At 39.7% G+C, this 23,492-nt stretch overlaps 1 protein-coding gene across 1 annotated transcript in view; it reads left to right on the top strand.

The window, feature by feature from the left end:
- LEKR1 (leucine, glutamate and lysine rich 1) overlaps positions 1–23,492 on the top strand; it is a 132,610-nt gene that overhangs the window by 51,479 nt on the left and 57,639 nt on the right. The window contains exons 5-6 of the mRNA XM_060197604.1: positions 3,169–3,344; positions 7,232–7,417. Of these exons, the coding sequence (XP_060053587.1) occupies positions 3,169–3,344; positions 7,232–7,417 (362 nt within the window). The remainder of the gene's footprint in view (positions 1–3,168; positions 3,345–7,231; positions 7,418–23,492) is intronic.

Here is a 23,492-nt window from a genome sequence, read left to right as displayed (position 1 = left end):
AGGGCAGCAGGTGTCTCTGTTTCTCTCTACCTCTCACCCCCTGCTGCCTCCAGGCTTATCACTGGGGTTTAGTGCTAGTACAACGAATCTACTGCTCCTGGAGGCCATTTCCCCCCATTTTTTCAATCGGACAGGACATAGAGAAATTAATAGAGGAGGGGAAGATGGCAAGGGGGAGAGAAAGATAGATACCTGCAGACCTGCCTACAGGTGGGCAACTAGGGGCTTGATGTGCTTAACCTGATTAAGCAGGCACTACTGCCTGGTCCACTGTTTCTCTCTCTACCTATACCTTCTCTCTTGATTTCTGACCATCTCTACCCAGTAAATAAATTAAAATAATAAAAAAATTTAATTATTTATTTTTTTATTTTTCTTACTTGTAAACCTCTTTTTGAAGCCAAACCTCTAATCTGTTCTTTCACTTCAACTTTCCAGCCTCATTAAGGCTTCCAGTATCTTTCTGATTTTCCTATTTTCAGACTTTACTTTGTTTCCTAGTCTTCATTCCATAGTTTATTGTATCTTTTTTTCAAACACAACTTTGTTGAGATACAGCTAACACCATGGAATGTTCCCACTTTAAAAGAACAGCATAATGATGGATATTTATTGATTGATTTAGAGCATTGCTCAGCTCTGGTTTATGGTGATGCAGGAAATTGAACCTGAGACTTTGGATCCTCAGGCATGAGAGTCTTTTTGCATAACCATTATGCAATGATGGATATTTTTAGTAAGTCTACTGAACTGTGTAACTTTTTTTATATAGTGAAAAATTATATTTAGAATTAGGCAGCTGGAGTAATTTTTTTTTTTTGGCTTCCAGGGTTATCTCTGGGGCTCAGTGCCTCCACTATGAACCCACTGCTCCTGGAGGCTATTTTTTTCCTTTTTTTTTTTTGCTTTGTTGTTATTGTTATTGTCACTGTTGCTGGATAGGAGAGAAATGGAGAGAGGAGGGGAAAACAGAGGGGGAGAGAAAGACACCTGCAGACCTGCTTCACTGCTTGTGAAAGCGACCCCCCCTGAAGGTGGGGAGCTGGGCGCTTAAACCTTTCGCACCATGTTCACTTAACCTGCTGTGCTACCACCTGGCCCCACTCTTTTTTTGATTTCTTAATATTTACTTATTTATTTCCCTTTTGTTGCCCTTGTTGCTTTTTATTGTTATTGTAGTTATTATTGTTGTTGTTGATGATGACATCATTGTTAGATAGGACAGAGAGAAATGGAGAGAGGAGGGGAAGACAGAGAGGAAGAGAGAAAGACAAGACACCTGCAAACCTGCTTCACCGCCTGTGAAGTGACTCCCCTGCAGCTGGGGAGCCCGGAGGCTTGAACCAGGATCCTTATGCTGGTCCTTGTGCTTCATGCCACGTGCGCTTAACCTACTGCGCTACCACCCGACTCCCCCAACTCTTTTTTTTTTTTTTTAGCCATATCCACTAGTAGAACATTTGAGAACTTGCAGTCAATCTCTGGTCTCACCACCAATTGGAGGCAACTATTAACCTTTATGTTTCTATAGATTTTCATTTTTCTAGATACTTCAGAATTATATGTTGGCTTTTACATTTAGTTTCTTCCAGTTATGCTTTCGAGAGTCATTCATGTGGGCTGGGCAGTGGCTCATCCGGTTAAGCACACAAAGTACTAAGCGCAAGCACCTGCACAAAGATCCTGGTTCAAGCTCCTGGCTCCCCACCTGCAGGGGGGTCGCTCCACAAGCGGTAAAGCAGGTCTTGCAGGTGTCTATCTCTCCCTCTTTTTTACTTTTTCTTTTTCTTTCGCCTCCAGGGTTATTGCTGGGCCTCGGTGCCTGCACTACGAATCCACTGTTCCTGGAGGCCATTTTCCTCCCTTTTGTTGTCCTTGTTACCCTTGTTGTTGTCATTATTATTGTTGCTGTCATTGCTGCTGTTGTTGTTGGCTAAAGCAGAGAAATAGAGAGAGGAGGGGAGACAGAGAGGGGGAGAGAAAGATAGACACCTGTGGACCTGCTTCATCACCTGTGAAGTGACCCCCCCCCCACACCTGCAGGTGGGGAGCCAGGGGCTCCTACTGGAATCCTTGTGCCTCCTTGTGCTTTGTGCCATATGCGCTTAACCTGCTGCACTACCCCTGACCCCTCTCCCTCTTTCTATCTTCTCCTCCTCTCTCAATTTCTTTCTGTCCTATCCAAGAGGAGAAAAAAAAAAAAGACCTCCAGGAGGAGTGGATTCGTAGTGCTAGCATCAAGCCCCTGCAATAAGCCTGGAGGCAAAAAAAAAAAAGAAAGAAAGAAAAGAAAAAAGAAAAAGAAAGGCGTCATTCATGTAGTATTTATAAATTAGTATTTTGTTCTTTTTACTGCTAAACAATATTCTTGTATATAGCTAGCTATAGTATATTTTATTTACCCATTCACCAGTTGATAAGCATTGGTTGATGCTTATTGGCACTTGATAATAATGTTGCTATAATCATTTAAATACATGCCTTTATGACATCTTCTTATATAGGATTGTAAAAGTGTTTTATATGTTTTGGGTACTAGCCTTTTACTTGAAGTAAAAGTATGATTTGCAAATATTTTCTTCCAGTCACTTACATGTTCATTTTGTTGATGGTGTCTTGAAGAGCCAATGTTGTCATTCTTTTATGAAATACAAAATGCCATTGTTTTCTTTTATAAATTATTCTTTTTACCTGAAGCCTCAGATGTTCCAGGTTTAACTCCTAGCACCACCAAACCAGAGCTGAGTGGTGCTCTGATCTCTCTCCTCTTTGACTCACCCAACCCTAAAATCTGAGTCCCAATAAGGCTGAGTGGCTACTTCACTTTTGACCTAGTTTGCTTCACTAATGTTTGCTGTTAATTTGAAAAGATTCCTGGGACAAATGTGTATGGAAGTACCAACTATCTCCCACTATAATTAAATCACAAATCCAGTGGAAATGAATTGGGGTAGTCATATGGTTCAGTCTTCTGGGATCATCCCAGTTAGTAGCTGTCATCTCAGCATGACAACAATAGAGCCCCTGTCACTTTCTAATTGCCCTCATTTAGTTAGAGGTTATATGCTAACTCAACCAATTTTTCAAAGAAAACCATTTTTTTAAAGAAACATTAGTTATGAGGCTTGCTATTTTTAAAAATAATATTTTTCCCTCATTACTTTACAGTCAAAGATTGGCAGAGTACAAATATTTCTGGAACAAGACTCTTTCATTGCTTACTTTTATGAAAAGAGAGCTAACAAGTATTAAACATGAAGTGTATGATAATTTTCAAAACTGGACTTCACTGAAAGAAGAAGTTTTTCTGCAGATTAAATCCATAAGTGAAACAGCCTTGAAAGGTTTGTTACTTATACTTAGAACATAATCCTTTTTTGGGGGGTGGGGTTATAAATGTTGCATCTTAAGAAATCAAGTAATGATAATTTTATGTGATGGTATTGGGACTTTTAAACTTGCTATTCCCAGGCTAGGTGGCCATTCTGACCTATTCTAACCCTAAAATTTACTGTAGGCCGCTCTGAAAGAAGGTATTATATATTTATCTTGAGCTCTGGTCGGAAGTCTGGTTATTCCTGATAAATGTATTAATTTGTATTTTGAAAATGTTTATTTTATTAATAAGTAGCTCATATTAGAAGTGCTTCCCCACATATAGCCATTATAAGTTTTCATTCTCTATTTTGTCTCGTTTTTCATATGCTCATCTATTTATATGTATTTATAATCACTGTGCAGTTGCCAACAAATATTCTAAAATAGGGAGCCGGGTGGTAGCGCAACGGGTTAAGTGCACATGGTGTAAAGCACAAGGACCAACGTAAGGATCCTGGTTCGAGCCCCTGGCTCCCTACCTGTAGGGGAGTCGCCGCACAGGGGGTGAAGCAGGTCTGCAGGTGTCTATCTTTCTCTCCCCCTCTCTGTCTTCCCCTCCTCTCTCCATTTCTCTCTGTCCTGTCCAACAATGACGACATCAATAACAACAACAATAATAACTACAACAACAATAAAACAACAAGGGCAACAAAAGGGAAAATAAATAAATATTAAAAATTTAAAAATAAATAAATATTTAAAATATTCTAAAATATTGGGCGATTGACAGAATTATGTCCCTATATGACTGATATGTTGAGGTCCTGACCCCCCAGTTACTCTGACTGTAACTATATTTGTTTTTAAGTTAATGTAATTTAAATGAGATTTACAGGAGTGTAGTTCCACATTACATCCACCACTAAGGTTCTATGCTCATTTAGTAGCATTTATACAACTCCTGATAATTCTGAGACATTGTGGTAGAAATCATGATGGGAATAAGATACCACCTGTAGCCTGAAATAACTTGGGAGTGTCCAATTGTTCCTTCCACATATACATCTTAACAGGGAAGTAGAAACGGTGTAAATTGTTAAGTTCCAGGAAAGCCAAGATTATTTCCAGAAATGACCAGCAAATATCTCCGGGTAGAAAGGGCTTCTGAATTATGGTTGGCCTAGCATATGAAGCTAAGAGGATGTCTTTGTGAAGTGATTAAAGGCAGGTTCAAGGAGGGGAAGAGGCACAGTATCCGGACTAGAATGATCAGAATTGCTGAACCTTGAGTTGGGACATAAGATTGACAAAAATGAAACTGCATCAATGGTAATAGAATGCCTTGGTATCTGACACCAGGATCACCATAGGCATGGAGGATGGCAGACTGCTGAGGATGACTGCATTCACTCCTGATTCCATGTTAGAAGGCTTGCAGCTTATGTTTGTTTTGTTCTTTTGAAAATCTGGTTGTACTTTTCCATGTGTTAGAATATATTTCACAAACGAATTCATATTGCAATTTCTTATTCTTTTAATGTCAGATGCAAAGTCACGTTGACACAAGTAGTTATTTAGAGACAGAATAGCGGCACACACACAGAGTCATCCTGCTAACCCAGGCAGTATCTTTCTGGAATGATGACTAGGCTACTGTGCGGGCGCCTTCACAGTGTCACTCTGACTTGAGCACAGGCAGACACGGTCAGGGTCCAGCACAGTTTATTCAGCTGCTTTGACAGCTACTGACATACCCAGAAAGACTTTGTAGGTCTAGAAAAAAAAATGCAACTGTCTTTTATTTTTTAACTCTATTCTCTTGACAACTTCATGTCCAAGTGTGTCTTCCTCATACAAATGACCACGTAGCCACGCATTTGTGGAGGTATACAGGCACTCTTAGGAAAAAGACTGTGACAGAAAGCCGTTATTGGGCTGTGGAAACCCCCGCCTTTGGATTCATATCCTTTTTATTTCTCCAGATTTTCTATTTGGAGCAGGAACTAAAAGTGAAGATTTGTCTGAACTGCTGCTTTTTCTTTCACACACGCCTTCTGCCCACAGAAAAGAATTTTGCTCTTTTCTCTTTGACGCTGGTTCCTGACATCAGTCATCAGCATCCTTGGGGGCTGGTGCTTTGCTCTGAGCTATTACTGCACGGCATACACTGGCATGCTAACTGTCATGTCTGTGATCAGTCCTAGTCCTCAGTGTCCCAGGCAGTTGTTTCTACCTCACTGGTTCCGAACCTAGTAAATAGGCCTCCTCTGACCCCTTGGTCACACCTAAAGCCAACACACAACCCAGCGTGAGCTAACCTAGAAAGGGAATTCTGAGTGAGCTTTCTGTAAAGCAGACTATCTGTATCTTCATGTCAACCCCCTTTGTCCATTGATTAGTTGTCACTGTATAACTTTTGTAGTATCTTCTCAGTATTGTGTGCATATGTCTTTCTTTTTTCTTTCTCTCTTTCTCTTTCTTTCTTTCTTTCTTTCTTTCTTTCTTTCTTTCTTTCTTTCTTTCTTTCTTTCTTTCTTTCTTTCTTTCCCTCCAGGGTTATCACTGGGGCTCAGTGCTGCACCATGAATCCACTGCTCTTGGAGGCCATTTTTTCCCATTTTTGTTGCCCTTGATGATGATGTTGTTGTTGGATAGGATAGAGAAGGGGAAAACAAAGAGGGGGAGAGAAAGATAGATACCTGCAGACCTACTTCACTGCTTGTGAAGTGACCGTCTCCCCTGCAGGTGGGGAGCTGGGGGCTCCAACCAGAATCATCGAGCTGGTCCTTACACTTTGCGCCATGTGCGCTTAATGCGCTGAGCCACCTCCCAGCCCCCTATTTTTAAAAAATTTTTATTTACTTATTCATGGATAGAGACCACGAGAAACTGAGGGGGGGAAGATAGAAAGTGAGAGAGACAGAGAGATGCCTGTAACCTTGCTTCATCCCTCATGGAGCTTCCCCCCTGCAGGTGGGCACTAGGGGCTTGAACCTGCATATGTGTCTTTTATATCTGTGGTTGAGGCTGGTGACAATTGGATAATTCCCATTCTAAAGATAGTGGAAGCTTTTAATGTGAAATTGTTGAAAATAATTACCTTGCAACCTGTGACTTACTTGGAATGTTTGTAGATTTGTCATGGCACATTTTATCTTTTATTATTATTTATTATTATGGCAAACGCTAGAAGAAGATTTATTATTATTATATTTATTCCAGAGCACTGTTCAGCTCTGGTTTATGATGGTGCAGGGGATTAAACCTGGGACTTTGGGGGCAGAGGGCATATCTTTATTAAGCAGTCTAAGTACATAGAATGACAAATGACTGCTATGCTGACTTCTAGTCTAGGTTTGAGGGTACAGAGCACTATAAGAATCACTAAGATATTTTAACTGGTATTTCCTGCCAAATACATTCATTTGTGTAAGATACTGCATCCTTTTATCCTACCTTCCCCTCCACCTTTATTTGTATTTTGTGTAACCTGTATCCTAGCTCCTCTTCTAGCAGTGCTGCCTAACCAGCTCATGCTAGCACATTTAAATTAACTTTTCTGAATCATGTTGCTAGGAAAACAATTTAATTTCAATAAAACTCAGAACATTGCACAGATATTATGCTATTCATTTATGTGACTGTTTAAAATGTAGGCCAAATTGCCATTTAATACAATTTAAAGGCTAAAAAAGAAACTACTGAAAGGTTTCATGCGTCATTTAGCAATACAATCCTTTTTCTCATTTCTTTCCCAGAATAACTATTGAATTTAAATTTAACCTTTCAGTTAGGTGTCGTTATACGCTCAGGAAAGCCATTTTGGCTTCCAACTATTAATTTTCTAAAACAAATTGTTCACTTTTTTTAAGCATGTTATGACTCAATTGTGAACTTTGTGTCTCCCTTTCAGAAATAGACACACTAAATAAAAGTTTGACAGTGTCCCAGAGAAGCAAGGTGTGCCTAGAAGAAGAGATGAAAAGCCTGAAGCTGCTGTCAGATGCGGCCATTCTGAGGTCTCAGCAGATCCAGACCGCTAAGCAGCAGGAAGTCAACCTACAGGCCAGGTGCCATGACCTGCAAAAGGAAGCACTAGGTAAGAGGATAGCTTTTTGCTCTTTGTTAGCAACTGGTCATCATAAAGGAATAGCACAGTTTTATTTCTCATAACCTCAGCACAATAATTTTTTATTTCTTTGTTTAAAGGACTAGCGTGTAGAACTATTCAGTACCTCAGCAGAATCTTTTAATTATTTGGTATTACAGACAATGCCTGCCTACTTACTAGCTGTTATCAGTCCCTGTGTTTGCTATCATCCCTTCCTACTCAGCCACTTAGAAAGGAAAGGTCTCAGTGGGCAGGTTAAAAATGTTTCAAGTACAAAGTTTGGGGATAAAAGAGTGGTGTTTATTTTATGTCAGGACCCCCCCCACACACACACACACCCAGTGGATTGGTGGCTTACATTCTGAGAGAAAAATACAGCTTATGCTGTTACATAAGGCGGATCCCCATTTCCAGGAATTCTTTCATTTTCCAAATGAAAGAGATAAAATAAGTTGTGGTGGGGCAGCTTGAGCAAGAGTTTTAAATCTCTCTCTATGTTGAAAAAGTGAGTCTGTTACCAGGAAAGCTATGGAATTTGTACCTGAAGATTGAAAATTGGTAACCAGCAAATGGTGTAACTATATCCCTTTTTTCATTCCTTTCTTTCTGTTTTTCTTTCTTCTTTTCTTCCTTTCTTCATTTCTTTCACAATTTTATAGGTATGCACTGCTAAATATCTTTTGGATTTAATCAGAAATTATAGTGAATATAAAATATCTAGAATTAAATGATACTAAAACACAATCAAAATTATGGGGTATAGGTAAATAGTGCTTTGAGAAATGTGCTAACCTTAAATACTTTAGAAAAAATAATAAACCTAAGAAAATGTAATAAAAGCATGCAACAACAATATTAGCATTAAGTAAACAAAAAAACACAGATGCAATAAAGGTCAACAAAATAAGTCATTGATAATATATATTAAATCTTTTTATTTAATTTAATTTATTTATTATTGGATAGAGACAGAGGGAAATTGAGAGGAGAGGGGAAAGTAGAGAGGAGGAGAAACAGAGAGACACCTGCAGCTCTGCTTCACCACTTATGAAGCTTTCCCCCTGCAGGTGGGGACCAGGGGCTTGAACCTGGGTCCTTGAGCACTGTAATGTGTACACTAAACCAGGTGTGCCACCACCTGGCCCTGTCATTAATTGTTTTTTTAACAAAGAAAATAATCAAACCTCTGGCAGACAAGATCAGAAGAGAGAAGGCACAAGGGAAAGAAGCCAATCACTGCAAATAAAGAGTAAAAAATAATAGATGCTGTTAATAACAGATCAAAAACTTTGAAATCTTAGATGACGTGAATGTATTAATAGGATATATATATCTTATAAAGGACTGGAAATCAGTTGGTTCTGTACTTTATTTTTTTAAATACTTTTATTTATTTATTTTGGATAGATACACGTATTTACAGTGTATAAAGAAGAGAACCGAATTTACCTGGCCATCTTTCAGGGAGAAGGTTCTCTAGATTCAGTGGGAAATTTGACTGAGCAGACTGAAATTCTAGGATTTTTTTTTATGTTTCCAGTACTTTTGCAACTGGTATAAGAAATAAAATCAGTTCCCTAGTTGTGAGTTACAAAAGCTATATTCAAATGAATTCTATACTTGGGACCTGAATTATGTCAACTTGCTATGTGGAATTTGGTTTTGTGAACTAGAGAAAGCCAAGAATTGTGTGGCAAGCTCTATCTGTGGACTCACGGTTGCATTCCTTAGAAAATTGAAATTTTCATTTTCATATTTTGGATTCTCTGTTGGTCAGGGAAGAGATACTGGAATTTTATATTTATTTATTTTATTTATTTATTATTTATTTCCCTTTTGTTGCCTTTGTTTTTTATTGTTATTGTAGTTATTGTTGTTATTTATGTCATCGTTGTTGGATAGGACAGAGAGAAGTGGAGAGAGATGGGGAAGACAGAAAAGGGGAGAGAAAGATAGACACCTGCAGACCTGCTTCACCACCTGTGAAGGGAACCCCCTGCAGGTGGGGAGCCGGGGGCTGGAACCAGGATCCTTACCAAACCAATCCTTGTGCTTTGCGCCACCTGCGCTTAACCCACTGCACTACCGCCCAACCCCCTGAAATGCTGGAATTTTAAATAAATGTGAAATTGTCTTCCTTTCTCTTTCTTCCTTTTTTTCTTTCTTTGCCATCAGGGTTATCTCTGGAGCTCAGTGCCTACACTACAAATCCACCACTCTGGTGGCCATTTTTTTTTTAAATTAACTCATTAATTTTGATAGGACAGATAGAATTTGAGAGGGGAGGGGTAGATAGAGAGGGAGAAAGGAAGAGAAAGAACTGCAGACCTGTGTAGCCTCTCATGAAGTTTCCCCACTGTAGGTGGGGAGCAGGGAATCAAATCCAGGTCCTTGAGCTTGGTAATGTGTGTGCTTAACTGGGTGTACCACTTCTCCGTCCCCTAAATTCTTTCATTTCTTAAGGAAGTTAAAGACCCTCATGGAATTTGTAAATGTTTTGGAGTTTTGTTTTGGCTTTTTTTCCCCCCTCAAAGCTGAATATTATGTATATTTATAAGATTAATAAAATCAAAACTACTGAGATGCTAATTTTACGTATTAGGTTAGTAACACAAAAGCGGAATTGCAAAGAGGATTGGTGAGATTGTCTCGTGTGCTGCTGGGAGTATGAGTGCAGCTACTACAGTTTTGTCAATATTTGTCTGAAATACAAATAACCCCTTCCTTTGACCCTGCAGGGCCGTTTCTGGAAATTAACACATAGACATTCTTCCTTATAAATGAAATAGCAGGTATGCAAACTTCATTGAAGCACAGTAATAGCGAAAGATCACAAGCATCTCACAAGATCATAGTAGATAACTGGTTAAATAAACTGTGTGCTTCCAACAGTGGAATCTATACAAGTATGAAAAGGAAAGAAAGAAAAACAGATCTTTGTGGAGAGACATTCAAACTATTGATACATTATTACATGAGAGAAATAAGGCTTGACATTGGTTAGGTATTGTGGTACAATTTGCGAGAGGGAGAGAGGGAGAGGGAGAGGAAGAGGGAGAGGGAGAGAGAGAGAGAGAGATGCATACGTCTATCTTTGCTGTTTGACAGTCTACCATTACAAGTTCTCCTACCATATTTTGGGATCCTTCTCTGACTGCTGTGGCACCTTCCTTCTCTTGATGAGCACATTACTGTAGGATTTTCAAAAATAATAGCTGTTTATCTATTTGTGAGTAATAAGAGTTAGGTTAATGAAAGCTAAGAAAGGGGAATCTTCTTTTTAAATAAACTATTTTTTAGGGCAATTTTAAATTTACAGAGGGTAGTAGTTTCCAACTACTACACCACACACATACACACAAACACACACAAACACACACAAACATACACACACACACACACACACTTCCCGTTCTTAAAATTAATGTTATATGTTGATTGCAAATAATGAACCAGTACCATCACATTGTTATTAACAAAAACCTACAGTTTATTCAGAATTCCTTGGTTTTTGACTAATGTCCTTTTTTTTTTTTTTTTGATTCCTGAAGCCCATTAAAGACACCATATTCTATTTATCATTGTGTCTCTTTTTTTCTTTTTCTGTAAGTAGTTTATTTATCATTGAAGAAAAGCCACAGCAGCAATCATGATGGCTTCTTAAATAACTCCTGACTAGCAATTTCTCAAATGTGTTTTTGGTGTCTTTGACAGTTTCAAGGTGTTCTGGCCAAGTTGTTGTAGGATGTTGCTCAGGCAGAATCTGTCCGACCTTTCCTCATGATTAGATAGGGGTGGTAGTTGTTTGGGAGGAGAATCACTGAAGCAAAGCATCACATGGCATCCAGTTGTCAGCATGTGTTGTGACTAACCACAATGACCTTGATCACCTGGCTGAGACAGTGTATGTCAAGTTTCTCTGCTGGAAAATACTTCTACTCCCCTCCTCTTCCTTTTTTTTTTTTGCCTCCAGAGTTATTAGTTGGGGTTCAGTGCTGGTACTACAAATGCAATGCTCCAGCCGGCCATGTTTTCCATTTTATTGGATAGTACACAGAGAAACTGAGGGGTGGTGGAGAGAAAAAGACACTTGTAGATCTGCTTCACTCCTTGTGAAACATCCCCTCTGCAGGTGGGGGATTCTTGCACAGGTCCTTTCACTTAGTACTATGTGTGCTCACAGGTGCACCACCGCCCGGCCCCCTACTCCTCTTTTGCTACACTGTGCTCTTTGAAGAAACTCACTCTATGCAGCCCATAGTTAAGGAGTGGGGTGAGTGTTCTCCCTCGCTTAGGGAGGAGCCACTGTAATCTTAATTTAAGATTCTTTTGCATGAGAAATTTTTCTCTTCTCTCTGATTTACTAACTTATTCAATCATTTCTTTGTATTAGTATAAACTCTTGGATATTTATTTTATACCAAAGCTATAACAATACTACTTCACTTGTTATTATTATTCAGATTTTTCTAGATTTGATCTTTGGATGTTCTTTCATTTGACTTACATCCTTTTAATGCGCTCCTATCAGTACTGGTTTTGATTTGTTTTGTTTTTAGCACTTCCTTACTTTATGGGATTATAAGAAAGGTTTGTCTAGTATATTTTCTGTTCTGGTCCTAGTCATTTCTCCAAGGAGCTCTGATTCCTTTTATTGGAAATGATATCTGGATGTTGAGTATTTTTGTAGCTACAAGGATGTAGTTAATTCTAGATCTCTCAGTTGACAGAGCAAATATATGTATAGATATATAGGTATAGATATATAGATATAGATAGATATAGATAATAGATTCCTGGAGGTGGAGCAGAGAGAAGCAGGAATTCTTACTGATATCTCCAGCTTCAATCTGTTAGAACCTGGGATTGGTCTAGCCTTCTCAAGGGGGGGGGGTACTTTTTACTATATAGTTGACATTAAAATTTAAAAAATTGAGCTACTTAAATATACTAGCTATTTATAAAATCAAGTAAATTTATAAATAAAAGCCTGTGTATGCCATGTTGCTTATTTTAGATTTAAGAGCACAGGACAAATTTAGCACTGATTTGCTAAAATACAGATTTCTTACATAATAAGTTTTCCCCCAAAGATAGTTCTTCCCCCAAATGGAAAAAAAAAATCTCATCTCTCTTTTATTTCATGCTCTTTTGTAGTTTCTTGAAGGAAAACATTAGGTAGACAATATGATAGCTTATATTGCACATAACAAGTAGAATGGTTAAGTACTAACCATTCTGTATTTGAAAAGAAGAAGAAGTGATAGGGGTTCAGGCAGTGATGGACCTGGTTAAGCACGCATAGTACCATGTGCAAGGACTTAGATTCAAACACCCGCTCTCCATCTGCAGGTGAGACAGTTCACAAGCAGTGAAGCACATCTGCAGTTGTCTATCTTTTTCTCTTATCTCTATCTCCCCCTTCTCTCTCAATTTCTGTCTGTCATATCCAATAAAACACGAAGAAAGGAAGAAAGAAAATAAAAGAACAAAAATGGCCAGTGGGAAAGGTGAATTTGTAGTGCCACTGGCACCAAGCCCCAGTGATAACCCTGGTAGCAATAAAAATAATAAAAAATAGTAATTTTAAACAATGAAGTCATGAGGGCCGGGCGGTAGCACAATGGGTTAAGTGCACATGGCACAAAACACAAGGACCAGCACAGGATTCTGGTTGGAACCCCTGGCTCCCTACCTGCAGTGGGGGTCACTTCAAAAGTGGTGAAGCAGGTCTGCAGGTGTCTATGTTTCTCTCCTCCTCTCTATCTTCCCTTCCTCTCTCAATTTCTCTCTATCCTATCGAACAACAACAACAACAATAATAATAACAAGGGCAACAAAAGGGAAAAAATAGCCTCCAGTAGCACTGGATTTGTGGTGCAGGCACCAAGCCCCAGCAATAACCCTGGAGGCAAAAGAAGAAGAAGGAGGAGGAGGAGGAGGGGGGGGGAGGGGGAGGAGGGGGGAGGAGGAGGAGGAGGAGGAAGGAGGAGAAAAACAAGTGATTTGTGGGAATAAAAACAGGAGAAAAGAAGACAGTTGGCCAGGAGGATCCCTTTTTGCACCAATCATTTTTGAGCACTAAGCTTTGCCATTTATTCTTATCTGGTCCTCATGATAATCTGAATGTGGAAGCCTTATTACCTCTGCAGATTCAAATGCAGGTCATTCTCAGGCCAAAGTCTATATTATAAATTATTTCAGGGAGTTCCAGAAGGTACATGAAAATGTTGAACTCCTTTTCTTTGAGGAACAGAGGGTTTTGTTTGTTTGTTTGTTTGTTTTGCCACTAGGGTTATTATCGTGGGGGCTTAGTGCCTACACTACGTACCAATCCGCTGCTCCCAGCGGCCATTTTTTTCCTTTTTTTTTTTCTTTCTCCTTTAGGACAGAGAAAATTTGAGAGAAGAGAGGGAGATAGACAGAGAGAGCAAAAGATAGACACCTGCAGACCTGCTGCAAGTTTTTCGGAGGGTCCTGGCTGCAGGTGAGGAGCACGGGCTGGAAATCTGATCCTTGGGCTGGTTCTTGTGATCGGTGAGCCACCGCCCAGCCCCCATGGAACAGAAGATTTTATCCCCATAAAAAAATACATATATATATATATATATATATATATATATATATATATATATATATATATATATATATACCACTTACTCAATGAGTCTTATAGGAATTTAGGCTCAGGTAGTGTTTGCCAAAGTTGTCTGAACCAGCCCACCTGAGGCTGTTGAGATTTTGGGGGTGGAGGGGGCAGCAGGGCTGGGAGAGGCTGTTGAAAATGCATGTTGTTGCCCATCGGTTGACTAAGTCAGTGTCTCTGCAAGACTTTCTGTTTTTATTGAGTTTTCTGGTGATCCTTATAAAAACAGAAATTTGTACTAGCTTGAAAAATAACAAAGTAGGAAAAAGAATGTTCACATGGAGGGAGTCGGGCGGTAGCGCAGCGGGTTAAGCGCACGTAGCGCAAAACGCAAGGATGGGGGTAAGGATCCCGGTTCAAGCCCCCGGCTCCCCACCTGCAGGGGCGTCCCTTCACAGGCAGTGAGGCAGGTCTGCAGGTGTCTATCCTTATCTCCTCCTCTCTGTCTTCGCCTCTGCTCTCCATTTCTCTCTGTCCTATCCAACAACAACAACATCAGTAATAACTACAATAAAACAAGGACAACAAAAGGGAATAAATATAAAAAATTTTTTTAAAAAGTGTTCACATGGTAGTTTACAGTTTTTTAAATTATTTTTATGGAAATAGCTTACGTGTTCAAAAAGGAGCACATCCGTGAGGCTTCTTAGTTGCCAGCAGCAGAGCCTGACTCTAAAACAGCAAAGGAATTTATTGAAAGAATACTCTGTAGGCACTCAAGTTCTCTGAGAAGATGGAAGAATCAGATTTAGAAAATGACTGGGAAGGCAAGAAGCCAGACTGTCAGCATCACAGTCAAAACTGTGCTCCACAACATCTGGAGGAGGCACAACTGCTGTCTGCCCTGAAGTAGACACCCAGCCTGAACACCCCCACCCCAGACTCTGCTCCTAAATACTGGTTAATGCTGGAATGAGTACTCTATTGTTTCTCCCTCTGGGTGTCAGTTTGTTCTCAGGTCAGATCTTAGGAAAATCTGTTTTGGAAATAGTCTGGGAAGTAAGAACTGCATGTGGCCATCTAGCCAAAGCATATTTAGAATATGTTATTATGGGCATGTAGTACAGCTATAAAAATGGCAATGGGTATATTTAGAACAGAATGGCAGATCCAGAAGTAGAATCAGATTGCTTGATAGGAGGATCATTAACAAATGGGGGAATTACAAGATGATGAAATAAGTGACATAGGAATAACTAAAACAAACAAACAAAAAAAACCATACACACCAAAAATAAATTAAGTAAGAAAAATGCAGCAAGAAAAACTAATGCCAAAAACAGAAAGAAAGAAAAAATAAAGACCATATTCTATGAGGGATATAACAGCACTTTAAAAATGGCAAAGGCTTAGAGAGCATTTCATTTTTTTTAAAAAATGGCAGAGTAAGGTCTTGGATTTTGCCTATAAGAAACACAAAATTTCTGACTTTAAAATCTACTAGATTTCTAAAAGTAGAAAGTACTTGTATCCTAAATGATATACAGAGTGTTATTACTCTCCAAAACACATAAGGGTTTTATTCAGCTATGTGGAAAGAAAAAAAAAAAAAAACCCAAACCCCAGGAAGGCAAATGGTTGAAAAGCAGAAATAGAATGAAGAAAGGACATATAGGAGCAGAGCATTGAATTACGAATAACCAAAACATTTAACTCTTTCTGAATTAGGACAGGGATTTTAATGATGAATTTTCCCTCAGTTGATAGGAATTAGCTATGGACATAGTTCACATGCTTTGTACATGTGAGGTTCTAGGTTTGATCCTCAACACCAAATAATAACAAACCACATTTTAACCCATTAAGATGCTTATGATGAAGGAAATGAAGGACATTTTTATGTACAAAAACCACATTTTTAGGAATGACTGATTAGGAATAATTTGTCCCCCAAACTAGCTATCAATAAATGAGTAATAACTGAGCATACACCATCACTTGGGGCATTTTGCAGACTTTCAAATGACAGCGGGAACATTGGGCATCAGCACAGGAAAATGTTTATCATTTCTATGGTACTTAGAAAACCCAGGAAATTATATACACTTGTCAAAACAGGCAAATCTGTGAGCAGAAACCAGAAAGAAATATGAAGATATGAAAATTAATTTTAGGGTGATGAAGATATAATGGAGTGATGTTTTCTTCTCTCTAATTTTTTTTTCTTTTAAAATTTCTTTCTTCTTAAAGGTCAACTCTTTGAAAAGAAAAGCTTTCCACATCATTCACTATTTCACATGTTGTACCACCTCAATAATAAAGAAACCCTTCCAAACAAACAATGTAGTGCTAATTCATAAGCCACAGTTTATATACTAAAACTCACCTTTATTAAGTGCAGCCTATGTTCAAGCTAAAAATGCAGCCTGAGACACAGCTCTGTTCTGAAGTTTATATTGAGGTTGTGTACTTGTGGGGATAATACAGCGTCATTGAAGGGCCCTATGATTGTACAACAACATAGCACATAATTTCAAGACCAAATTAGGGTTTTATTTTTGTTGCTGGCTGACTGAATTTCCCTCCTTGGTAATAAACAACCCAACTATGAAATAGAGAAATTGTCACAAAAGGCCCTGTTAAATCTCTCTGGGTTGAAACCATTGAAACCTGGCAACTCAGAATGAACAGGATAGTTAAAGTCATTCTCAGCTGCAATGAAAGATACCATCCCCTAGGAACCTATCCTGAAGGACCCTAGACTTGCTTTGTTTGCTTGTTTGTTGTATTCCTCCCCCCACTCCCCCCCCCCCCCCCCCCCGCAATCTTATTCCCATCTCAGGGCCTTGGTATGGAAATTGTCACAGCATTCCTAAAAATGCCCCTACTGTGGCGCTTGCTTTATCTACAGATCCCCTTTCGGGAGAGACTAATCACACCAATAACTTGATTCTTTCTGGTTGACAAAAGTGACAACAGTGGTTCAGGAAAGCTGTAGAAAGGAAGCTCAGCAGTGTCATCTCCCCAAGCTGGTGTACTTTATTCTCCTGGAGGACCCATAGAGCCATCTCCCGGGTGTGCCCACCTGCAGGGGTTCAAGCCTGTCACCACACCTCTCCTCTCAGTCCTCCCCATTCCACTGGTAATCAGATTCTGTCTTCCCCCACCATATGTTGACCCACTATCCTTTCATAACTTACGTGTTTCGTCTGTTGGCCCTGGGCTAGTGCGTCTTAAAATTAATTCATTCCTTCAGTAACTATATGGGGCATCGTTGGTTTCTAGAGAGCTACTTCCTCCAGGTTAACCCACTGCTAGACCACCCGGCCCCCTTTCAGTAAGCAAGTCTCAAAGGACTTCTAGTTTACATTGGGTACAAGTGGGGTGCACTTTAGCCATTGTTTGCATTTGTTAAAGTAACTTTGCATCCTGGCATCACACAAGTTTCAGGTGTGCATCACTGAAAATCACCATATGCTTCTTACATCTACTTATTCCTTCCCTTCTGGTAATCACTCATTTGTCTTCACTTTAGCAGTTTTTGCAGGTTTTTTAAAATCCTCTACCTTAATAATGTTCTATAAATCTATCTCCAGTTTTGTTGTCACTCAATTTGTTGCCTTCTCTTCCACCTCTTGACATTGCCTTCCAATTTTTCATGAACTTCAACAATCTTATTTCTTTGCCCTTCCTCCCTCCCTCCCTCCTCTCTCCTCCCTCCCTCCCTTCCTTCCTTCCTTCCTCCCTTCCTTCTTTTCTCCCTTTCTTTCTTCTTTTCTCCCTTTCTTCTTTTTACTGGAGCACTGCTAAGCTCTATTTTATAGGGGAGCTGGAGATTGAATTTGGGACCTTTTTGCATAGCCATTGTGCTGTCTCCCCAGCCCTGTCACACCATGTTTTCTATGGCTGGCCAGTTCTACCTGTGTGACTTATTATCTTATCATTTTCTTCAGTATTTCCAATTTATTGATATCTTCAGAAATTGTGTTAACCAGCTGAGAAAAATTAAACATCCCAGTTAAGCACCAAATATCATAATGGGTGTATAACATTTTAGGTTCTCTTTGGACAAATTTATTTTAAAGACAAACTGATATATCACATTTTTCTCACTTTTTTTTCCTCTCTATTGCCACCAGGGTTATTGCTGTGGGTAGGTGCTGGCACTATGAATCCAATACTCCTGGCAGCCATTTTTATTATTTATTTGTTTGTTTATTTATTTATTTATTGATGGGACAGAGTGAAATTGAGAGAGGAGGGGAAATATTTAGAGAAAAAGATTGACACCTGTAGACCTACTTCACCACTCATTAAGCATCCCCCTTGCAGGTAAGGACTAGAGGCTCAAACCTGGGTCCTTGAGCATAGTGATATGTGCACTTAACCAGGTGTGCCACCACCCAGCCTCCTGTGACTTAAGAAACATAAGTATTTTGTCAAAAGATAGAAAGTATTAAATTTTTTTTTGCCGCCAGGGCTATTACTGGGTCTCAGTGCCTGCACTGTGAATCCACTGCCCCTGGAAGGCATTTCCCCCATTTTTTTGTTGCCCTTGTTGTCGTTGCTGTTGGGTAGGACAGAGAGAAATGGAGAGAGGAGAGGAGGACAGAGAAGGGGAGAGAAAGATAGACACCTGAAGATCTGCTTCACCGCTTGTGAAGCAACCCCCTGCAGCTGGGGAGCCGGGTGGGGGCTACAACAGGGATCCTCATGCTGGTCCTTGCGCTTTGTGGCAGGTGTGCTTAACCCACTGCTAGACCACCCGGCCCCCTTAAATTCATTTTGATATAAGCTTTGTGAGTTGCTGAGTCATCATAAATGCAGGAGTCGAAGGATAGCTCATCTGATAAGGAATGTACCTTGCCACATGAGAGTGCCACAGCATGGGGTGGGGTCTTTGGTGCTATGGTATCTCTCTTCCCTGCTCTTTCTGTCTTTGTCTCTGAAATAAAGAAAATATTGGCTCGGGGGCAAATTATTTCAGATAGAAAGAGGCAAAGAGACAGAGGGAGGGAGGGAAAGACACCACAGCACCAAAGCTTTCTCTAGGGCAGTGAGGGCCAGGCTCGAACCTGTCACGTAAAAGGCAAAGCAGGTGCACTGTCCAGGTAAGCTATCTTGCCAGCCCTTCCCCTTTAGTATTCTCTCTCAGGTTCTCTCTCTTAATACCTGAGCTGATCTTAAAATTTTTTTTTTTTAGTAACATGAAATGCATCTCCTTATCCTCCTAAATTTCAAACCCGTGCCAAGAACTATATAATCATTGCCATTCCTTATAAATTCATTTTAAGTTGGCCTGGTATTTTGCATTCCTGTGTCTTTTCTTTTGGAATTCATTTTTTAAATAAACCTAGTCTCTGTTTAGGACTATTACTGTTAATATATATATATATATATATATATATATATATATATATATATATATATATGTATATGTGTGTGTGTGTGTGTATGTATGTATTCCACATTATATATATATACATATACATATATATATATATACTAAACTTATATACATGTAACTATTACACACACACACACACACACACACAAGCACATATAAAATCTATCTGTTGTGGCATTCAGTCTTTATACCTCCTCACATTCCCCATTAATGTGATGTTCATTGAAAGCATGATAGACTGGATGGGGGGTAGACAGCATAATGTTTATGCAAAGAGACTCTCACGCCTGAGGCTCCAAAGTCCCAGGTTCAATTCCCTGCACCACCGTGAGCCAGAGCTGAGCAGTGCTCCAGTAAGTAAATAAATAAATGTATAAAAATAAAAGAAAGAAAGCATGATAGACCAAAGGTCAGAAGATGATGGCTCTTCTTGACCATATGATGATAAAGTCACCTGGCTAGGTGACTGTCCAGGCCCTTGCCCTGTGAGTGTGCATCCACACTTAGGAATGACTGTGAGCAGCTCCCATACCCAGGCACCAGTAGATTGGTCCAAGACCTTAAGTCTCTTTCATCTGTCACACACCATAGTTCTAATTCTAACTCTGATGCCAATTACTTGTTTCTAAAGTTTTAAAAATGCTTTTCCCCCTTAATTTAACACTTAGACACTTCTCTCTTTTAAGTCTCCATTGAATAATTTCAATCTTGATTCAAATATGTAGTCTTTTTGACCACTGCTTTGCTACATAAAAGCGCTTAACTGGGGCAGGGGGTGGTGCACCTGGTTGAGTGAACACATTACAGTGAACAAAGACCCAGGCTCTAGTGCCCAGCTCCTATTTGCAGAGGGGAAGCTTCAAAAGTGGTGAAGCAGTACTGCAGATGTCTCTCTCTCTCTCTTTCTCTCTCTGTCCCTTTTCTCTCTATCTCAGCCTTCCCTCTCAATTTCTCTCTGTCTCTACCCAAAATAGATAAAAATATTTTTTAAGGGAGCCGGGTAGTAGCGCAGCAGGTTAAGCACAGGTGGCGCAAAGTGCAAGGACCAACATAAGGATCCCCGTTCAAGCCCCCGGCTCCCCACCTGCAGGGGACTCACATCACAGGTGGAGAAGCAGGTCTGCTATCTTTCTCTCCACCTCTCTATCTTCCCCTCCTTTCTCCATTTCTCTCTGCCCTATCCAACAATGACAACAACAGTAATAACTACAACAATAAAACAACAAGGGCAGCAAAAGGGAATAAATAAATAAATAAAAAATTTTTAAAAGATCCAAAACTCTTAACTATGGGGCCAGTATCTACTTAGCAGCAAAGCACATGCTTCACACCAGTGAGGCCCTGGATTCCATCTCTGCTACGAAAAGCAAAGGCAAAAGTCAAATCTTTAACTCTGCCCCATATTTCTTCTGTATTGATCTTTTGAAATTATAGGCTCTTGAAGATATAAATACATGTAAGAATACAGCCCATGTGGTTTAGTAGTGACTGAAGGATAAATCACAGGTTGTCAGAGGAATCCTAAATTCTTAATGCCAACAAGTGGTCTTTTTCGTAGAAAAATCCAGTTGAATATATGAAATAAGATTGTGAAGCCTAGAGATCTAGTTCCCCTTTAAAAATGTGTTTACATAAGTTTTGTAATTTTATGTTTAGCTCACACTTCAGAGCCAAACAATTTACTTCGATTGGTGATGCTCTTCTCAGAGGTCACTGCGACCTGCAAATCAGTCCACTTAAATGATTTTCCTTCCACCTGGGAGGATAAAGTGTCCTCTCCTTTTTGTGAGCAGCCACAAATATTGGAAGACAGAGTTCAGATAAATCACTTGCACATTACTGTCCTCTCAAAAATGTATTTGGCCACTTTTCAAATTTATTCCAAGCGGAGACCTTTTGCATTATTCCCCCTTATGGTAAGTTCTTTGCTCTAATAAAAAGTACACAAATGTTTCAGCTAAATTATTTTGTACATATGCTAACATCTGGTTGGATTTCTGAGAAGCTGATGTATTAAGAAAGAATTTAAATGTTATAATGCGGTGCCAGTTTTAAGTGTACAGTGGTTTTACAGAACTACATGACCATGACTGTGATCTAATTTTAGAGCATTTCTGTCACCCTCCCCCCCCCAAGAAATTTCACAATCATTGACAGTCATTTTTCTTATGCTCTGCCCCTCACCTATCAATCACCAATCTATTTCTGTCTCTGTGATACCTGTTATGGATGTTTCCTATAAATGGAGCAATACAAGTTTATGGTCTTTCATGCCTGACTTTTTTGATTAAGCATGTTTCTGAATTTCATCTATGCCATAACGTGTGTGTGTCTGTGTATCATTCCTTAATTAGTAGCTTCCTTATAAAAGTGGAGGGGTGGGGAATCAAAATACTGACAAGTGAAGAATTCTATTTGCTGCCTTTGGGAGCCTTTTTGTGGATAAGTTATTTATTTTACTTAAACAACAGAAATTTATTTCTCACAATTCTGGGGGCTAGAAATAAGAGCATAAGATGAATAGAATTATTTTCTTCTGAGGTCTCTGTCTTTGGTTTGTAAATGACCTTCTCCCTGTATTTTTTTTTTTTTTTTTGCCTCCAGGGTTATCGCTGGGGCTTGGTGCCTGCACTAAGAATCCACTGTTCCTGGAGGCCGTTTTTCCCATTTTGTTGCTATTGTTGTTGTTCTTACTGTTGTTGTTGTTGGATAGGACCTAGAGAAATTGAGAGAGGAGGGGAAGACAGAGAGGGGGAGAGAAAGATAGACACCTGTAAACCTGCTTCACCGCTTGCGAAGTGACCGACCCCCTTGCATGTGGGGAACCTGGGGCTCAAACTGGGATCCTTACACTGATCCTTGTGCTTCACACTGTGTGCTCTTAACTCGCTGCACTACCTTCCGACCCCCTTTCTTTAGTGTTTTTTTTTTTAATTATCTTTATTTATTGGATAGAGACAGCCAGAAATTGAGAGGGTAGGGGGAGATAAGGAGAGAGAGAAACAGAGACACCTGCAGACCTGCTTCATCACTTGCAAAGTTTTCCCCTTGCAGCTGGGGACCAGTGCCGGGCTATCGTGGGGGTACCTCTTCCGGGGCGCGTACTCTCTGGGTTGGAGAGAATTCAACCAGAGCCAGCCTGGGCTGCTACTTACTCAGGGAGTAAGGGAGATGACTCAGGAACCAAGCTCGTAGCACAAGGCAATGCAAATGTCTCTTTTTGTATAAGTTACTGATTTCGTTGAATTAGTTGTCTTGTAGGTAAGGTGGAAATGTGATAGTTTTTCTTCCTTCCCTTAGAGGTTTAGTATTAACAAAATAAAATGTACACCTCCCTTCCCCCCACCAGAACTATACAGACGAAGACTATTAAGCTGCGTTTTAAAGTGGTTTTTCTGGGTTGGGGAGATAGCATAATGGTTATGCAAAAGGCTTTCATGCCTGAGACTCTGAGGCCCCAGGTTCAATTCTTAGCACACCATAAGCCAGAGCTGAACAGTGCTCTGGTTTCTCTCTTTGTACTGTTCTCTTTGTATCCCTCTCATTAAGATAAAATATATAAAAAATAAAGTGGTTGGTCTCCTGATGTAATATTAAGTCAAATGATTATATAAAGGATAAAAGGACTGGTATCTGCTTTCAAATTCCCTTTAACACAGAGGAAAATTAGACACTGCAGTGCTTGTTTTCCTAAAGATCTGCTTGTGTGTGCCAGTGCATCTTCTGGCCTGCATGCTTAATTGTTAACAGCCACACCTGTCCTAGGAGAGGTTGTTGGAGTTGTAGAAGCTGCTATGAATTCTCAAGACAATGGCTGTACAGCATATGGAGGGGGTCTCTGAACCACCCTCCGCACTGACTTTACCTGCCAGGTTTGATCTTCCCAGGGAGCTCACTGCAAAGACTCTCCCAGCCTTTGTGATTCCCTCCGAGGCCTGGAATTCCAGTAGCATAGTGTGACCTTGGCTTCCAGTAAAATGGGGAGAGATATTGATTTTACAAAGAGAAAACCCAGGAGATGTATAGGAACACCTACATATACAATATTCAATATCCTTGAGAAAAGACCC

This window comes from Erinaceus europaeus, chromosome 9, assembly GCF_950295315.1.
Source record: "Erinaceus europaeus chromosome 9, mEriEur2.1, whole genome shotgun sequence".
In the NCBI taxonomy this organism is placed as follows: domain Eukaryota; kingdom Metazoa; phylum Chordata; class Mammalia; order Eulipotyphla; family Erinaceidae; genus Erinaceus; species Erinaceus europaeus.
The sequence above is the reverse complement of the archived record's forward strand: the minus strand, read 5'-3'. Positions and strand labels throughout refer to the sequence as shown.